This window comes from Aspergillus pseudonomiae (genome assembly GCF_009193645.1).
Source record: "Aspergillus pseudonomiae strain CBS 119388 unplaced genomic scaffold BDV37scaffold_171, whole genome shotgun sequence".
In the NCBI taxonomy this organism is placed as follows: domain Eukaryota; kingdom Fungi; phylum Ascomycota; class Eurotiomycetes; order Eurotiales; family Aspergillaceae; genus Aspergillus; species Aspergillus pseudonomiae.
Window position 1 is genome coordinate 1,171 of NW_022476163.1, and position 6,195 is coordinate 7,365.

General features: G+C 46.7%; 1 protein-coding gene across 1 annotated transcript; it reads left to right on the forward strand.

The window, feature by feature from the left end:
• Nucleotides 1-319: 319 nt before the first annotated feature.
• BDV37DRAFT_292333 (uncharacterized protein) lies at nucleotides 320-3,949 on the forward strand (the record flags this gene model as incomplete). The annotated part of the gene is made up of 8 exons (XM_032089163.1): nucleotides 320-991; nucleotides 1,090-1,202; nucleotides 1,273-2,679; nucleotides 2,739-2,819; nucleotides 2,893-3,095; nucleotides 3,149-3,659; nucleotides 3,730-3,744; nucleotides 3,775-3,949. 8 exons carry the CDS (start codon nucleotides 320-322, stop codon nucleotides 3,947-3,949), a joined length of 3,177 nt encoding a protein of 1,058 aa, XP_031934551.1.
• Nucleotides 3,950-6,195: the final 2,246 nt, after the last annotated feature.

Sequence of the window (6,195 nt, forward strand, 5' to 3'; positions counted from 1 at the left end):
AATCCCATCCGGCACAACTCGAAACTTTGTACCGCTTATTCGTGTGCTATTAGAGCGCTGACTTAGCCATTTCTAGAATCGCCGTTTTGTTCAATTACCGCAAGTTAATACATGCCGCATGAAAGAGAAGACATACAGTCCACTTCCGACAACTGAAATCTTATCCTCAAGAACTACTCGCTAATTTTGGGATACCTCTGGTAAAGCTCTTACTGTGGTAGGACTCCATCACTTCACTAAATTGATGTGGCTCACCAGTGTATAGCGCCTAAATTAGACTTGATAGCAATAATCTGGGTCATGATACGCTCTTGGTCGTATGCCATCCACAGGAAATCGATCATCCACTACGGATCTGCGACGATCTGGTGATCCTAACCGTAGCTGCGGACCCACGATTATGGAAATTATCTCAACGGACGATAAGCTGAAAACATTTCCTGCCTTTTCTGGGCCTGCGCCGCCAATGCATCGCATTCCTCCCGATAGATCGCATGGTCCACCGAGTGTGCCGGGAATGTACGAACAGCCATGGCGCCATTATCCACCCTACGAAGGCCACCCTGCAGAACAACGTCGAACATCTACTGCTCCTCCGCCATTATCTTCACATGGCTACCCTGTTATCCCGAATCGCGAACTGCCGCAGCTTCCTCCCAACGGCCCGTATAGCCGACAGGGAAGCCTAACGGGCCCAAAACACACACCGACGGAAGCGCATCCATCGTTCCGGGGTCCCATGAACGGGACACCTCATGAACCGGCACCGCATTCTGCGCCGCCTGAGTATCGATCTCGGATGTCTTTTACTCCTCAAGAGCCACCCAGTAATGGCGATGCTCCGCCTCCATTACCACCGCACTCAATTCCCCCGGCTCCATATTCTACTCCTGTTCCGCCTATGTCTCATACACCAGCCCCGTATGATTCTAGCTACTACCAAAGCCAGGCCTATGGCATTCGCCAGCGCAAGGCCGCACGAGCACAGCAGGCAAGTTAACTCTTATCCTCTTTGCCGCAGAGTGCCCACTGGATATGTATATGTGAAAAGGAGAAGGTGTTGCTGACATGTTCGCCCCATGGTTAAAGGCTTGCGATCAATGCCGAGCGAGGAAAGCAAAGTGCGATGAAGGTCGACCGTCATGTAGTCATTGCAAGGAAAACAACTTGAACTGCGTTTACAAAGAAGTCCCTCCGCATAAGTCTGTGTTTCTAGCTCTTCCAGTTCACTACTCTGAACCAATGTTTGAAGGACGCTAACAACATAGGCAGACAAGCAAAGGCGACCCAGCTCTTATTAGATCGATTGCAGTCATTCCAAGACGCTATATTAGATAGATTCGATCGCTTAGACCAGCTGAATACGGAGCACGGGAACAATTTCAACTCTATCCTGGCAAAGATAGACGCCAAATCCGCACCCAAGGAACCACGGAAACCGGCAGTCCCGCAATTAGCAAAGAAGGATATAATCGATATCCAGAAATTCAGAGCTAAGAATAAGAATATTGTTACAATACAGGAGCAGATACCAGAACCAAGTGAAACGACTACAGAGCAAGTTGTTCCTTCTGGTGAGGATAGTGAGCTCTCAATCCCTGTAGAACATACAACGGCGGCTCAGAAGTTGCTGTTGTGGCCTTCTATTCGGAATCTTCTTCGTCCAAGAGAATACGATGAGGATTTTGTGATGAAACTTGAAGAAAAAAGGGGCTTGATCCGTGTCTATGGTCGTGGAGAGGGAGATGAGACTAGTGAAGATAATGGCATGTGCTCACCCCCAACAACCTTGAGCACTAGCTTCAATGAAAATCAGCCATACTACCCGGCATCCCCCCCTAATGGACCTTGGGGGGTGTACGTGAACCAACCCCAGACTAAACTTGAGAACAAAGGGCTTGACGAGGACGGCATGCTAACCGCGGACCCTGATATGGTTCGTCGCTATCATAAAAGCTATATGAAACATATGCACCAGCTTCATCCATTTCTTGATCAAAGTGACTTGGAGAACAAGGTCGATCATTTTATCAGTATGTACTGCCCATTGAAAGGTCCTGTGCGGTCCCCAGGAGTACTGAACAATCGCATGAATAATATGCCTCGAGGCGCAAAACGAAAGCGTTCATGCGAAAATCTACAAGGTGTGGGATGCTATGTGCAGTCTGCTGCGGAACAGTGTAGCGGCCGGCGTATAGAAAGATCTATCCATAATGCTATTATTCTTCTAGTTCTCGCACTTGGCAGTATCTGCGAGGCCGATCCTGTGCCCGGCCCCGTCACAGACCAGCCTGTGGACTTCCGAAAACAGAAAATACCTGGTCCTACGCACGATATAATATCTCCCACAGGTTCAGGTTCAAATTCCTTTCCTCGGTCGCAAGGTAGCGGCTATGTCACGGAAAGTCAAGCCTCTGCATCTGCTTCATTAGCAGGCAATCGACACAGCGGTGTCGAGGGGAACCCAATACCCCAAGACAAAAACTTGGATTATATTCCTGGCTTAGCATTTTACGCATATGCTACCCAGATCCTTGGAAGTCTCCAAGGAGCAAATGGACTGCCTCACATTCAAGCAGCGTTATTAGCAGGGCTTTACGCAGGCCAGCTAGCGCACCCCTTCCAGAGCCACGGATGGATTTATCAAGCCTCCAGGGCTTGCCAAGTTTTGGTTCGATCGTAGGGATTACCATTTCCATTCAAGCAATCATAGTATATGGCACTAATTAGACCTCTAGAAAGCGTTACACACAGATGCCTGATGGCCCCGAGAAGGACCTTGTTGATTTTGCGTACTGGACCTGTTTTCAGCTGGAGAGGTATGTGTGTACTTTCTTACTTTGCTTGCTGTCTTCCTCTACAATACTATACAGAACGTTGACTTGTATCCAGTGATATTCTAGCAGAACTTGATCTTCCCGCTAGCGGCATATCCCGCTCGGAAGCTCGCATCTCCTTACCAAAGGGACGGTTTACTCTTAACCTTCCGAATGAAGTTTCCACCCCAAGTACTACGATGATGTTTTACTATTCCGCCCAGATCTATCTAAGAAAGGTTCTCAACCGTGTTCATACTGAGTTGTACAAAGTTAACAGTAAGTTTTCGGTACCTGAAAATGATCAAAAATACTCAGTTGATTATCCACAGAACAAGGACACACCCATTGGTCCTCTCACATTCAAGAAATCTTGAGTACGAATCTTGAACTTTGGCGAAACAGTCTGCCTCCTGCAATGAGGTGGAAAGACACAGATCCACCATCAGAGGAGCTTACCGTTGCGCGGATGCGAGCTAAGTACTATGGTGCACGTTATATTATCTATCGTCCTTCACTTTATCACGCCCTTCATTACTATGGACAAATACACCTTCGTGCACCATCGGCTGAGTTGTCTACTGAGGCTACTGCTAACACTGCTTCCAAATCACAGCAAATATCACCATCATTGAACTCTGGTCATGGTGACACGAACAAGGCACGTCTGTCAAGTGATATAGGTCCTGTATCTGAGCTTACGGAGATTGCACACCGCGACTTGCCCACAAAGCTACGAAGAGCTTGTAAAGCTTGCATTGATTCAGCTATACAAAGTACAGTGGCCTTTGATGGCATAAATGGTCGTCCAGTGGTTACCAACATTTTTGGTACCGCCCATGCGTATGTGAACACCTTATAGTATGCGTAGGCTAGAGTGCATCAGCTGACAGTCTTTATTGTAACCTCACAGACAATTTGATAACATGTTGGTATTGTCCGCTACATACATGTCTAGCCTCTCCGAATTAGTGGATCGAAACGAGCTCGAGAAACTTCTTAAGCGAACAATCGACTTCTTACTGCAGAGCCGTTATATTTCTCCTAGTCTCCGAGCTGATGCCCGAATTCTTACTGAAATATACGTGAAAATATTTGGGAATCCTTCGGAGTGGAGGGATCCAACTAATTAAGCTTGGATGCCTGGCCTATCTGCTGGTTTCTGTGATGAGCGCCTTGTGTAAAAAAGTATATGCAAGCTGAGTGACACCATCAAGTGGCTGTAGCGCTCGTTTGAAGCCGCCCGCACTTTGATTCCTTGCTCATCAGCAGCTTAACCTGAATGCGCTTCAACATTTAATCTCGTGTCTAGCTCATAATATATATGTCTCTTTACATGATGGCTGCGTTGGTTATTTTCGGTCTCGAATCTAGATACCACTTTCGTTTTTGGTCTTTGTCCCGTCATGTGAAGAATAGGGTGGCTACCTGAAGGTCCTCAGATTAACTTGTAGCTAACGTCTATCAAACCGAGATTGCGTTTTCCACATGTATATAAATTGAAGTGATTGTATGATTGGCACGTCACGGAGTCTAATGGGTGAAATAATTACTGCAGTTCTGGCCGTGTCGCAGAGCATGACCTCAATGGAGATACTGTTTTACAACAGACTTAAGTACTGTTGTCAATGTAACCAGGAATACAGATCGGAGGGTCTTTACTGTAATTTCATAATCCAGTGTAGTAGACTTGAAACAGAGACTCTAGATGAATTAGGCTTATACAAAAACATCACATCTATTCCTCCTTTTCATGTCCCTTGCCAACATGGGCATTGAAAAGGGTTTGGTACGCTTGAAGCAAATTCTTCGAAGCAAAAGTCTGTGCTTCTCTAATGGCACGTGGGTATCTGGGTAGTAGTGTTTTCAATCGCTTTTGTTCCTCGCCGCTGAGGTGATCCAACAGCGACAGTGAGGGGAGGAAAAGAAGACTTATTCCGGATAACTCGGTAGTATCCTCTGCATTGAGGAGCTTCTCACCCCGCTTAAGTGCGGCGTCGATCGGATTTGTTTGCGGAATGCCTTCTGCCTTTAGGAACGGTCGAGCTGTTCTTTTTTCTTTGGGTTGCGGTCGGGATCTGGGGCGGGGATTGGCATTCTCTTTTTCCCACTCTCTCCTTTGAAATGCAATCCACCTGCAGCACAGTAATTTTAGAAGTGGAGTGAGAAAGTCACCCCGGTCTGCACTTCTTCGTGAAAGGATCTGCGTCAGTGGATCCCCTCCGTTGGGTATAGAGAGAATGATCCTTTCTGTTTGGTCGACAACGTAAAATTGTATGACAGAATCCAGATTCTTTGTGATAGAATCTAGGAATTGCTCCGCCGTCACTGATTGGCGCGGAATTACTTGACCAATCCGACTAACAATCTGCTGCATCTGTGCCCGGTGAGCCAATATTTGGTCATCGGAAAGTGAAACTATGAACTCTGTCGCCCACATGACCTCTGTTGCTTCCGAAACAGGTACAGAGTCCATCTTGAGATACGCCTGAGCAATTCCACCGACCTTAAGACTCAGGCTGTGGTAACATAGATATTAGCAGAGTTTTGGAGTCTCCTAAGTCACTCTTACGGTACATACTTTGTTGTTGTTGTCTACCTAGCTACAAGCCAATTTCTGCCGGAATGTGGTTCAGGAGAGGCACCGATATTAGTCGACTGGGAAAGGGGGGTTGTCAACACGTGATTATGTGAGTGAGATTGGTGATCTGGCCGGAGGATGCGACGTATCCTACACAGAAAAATAATGATTGGATCAAAAGATGACGTGGACGAGATGGGCATAGGGGTGGGCCCCCCAAAATGCTCGAACTAGCAACTAAAATGGGATATGTGGTAGGAGATTCCGACTGCTAGGCGGTCTCATACCAAACTCGTCGTTTCCATGCGGATAATTCGGCATATAACATCCGCGGAATAATGTGGGGCTTCGGAATGATGCAATCCGTGCCAAGCCCATAGGTCCTGGAAATTTACTTCTGGGTAATACCCAGATGTGCGCAATGTACGCCACCGAGTTTTAATCTCCAATTACATGTCGTTTTAGGTAAGGTTGGGGCCCACAGCCAATATAGCGGAATGTTTCCCACGGAATTGTGACTTTAAACCAATGCAGAACGAAGGTCCGTGATTTTTGGTTCTACCTGAACTAAGTAATGGAGCATCTCGTGACATCTATCTTACGTACTGTGTATTTTATTCTCTTGTCCATTTACGGATGATAGTAAGGGCCCCAGTAGGATCAGAGTTTGGGAGGAATAGGAGTCTAGGTCGAATGCCTAACCTACTTTTGTATTATAGATTGGCAATGATCCAGAAATACGTAATCAGGGCTGCCTAGATATGGTATCGCTGGGCAGAACTTGATCGTCCTATTAAT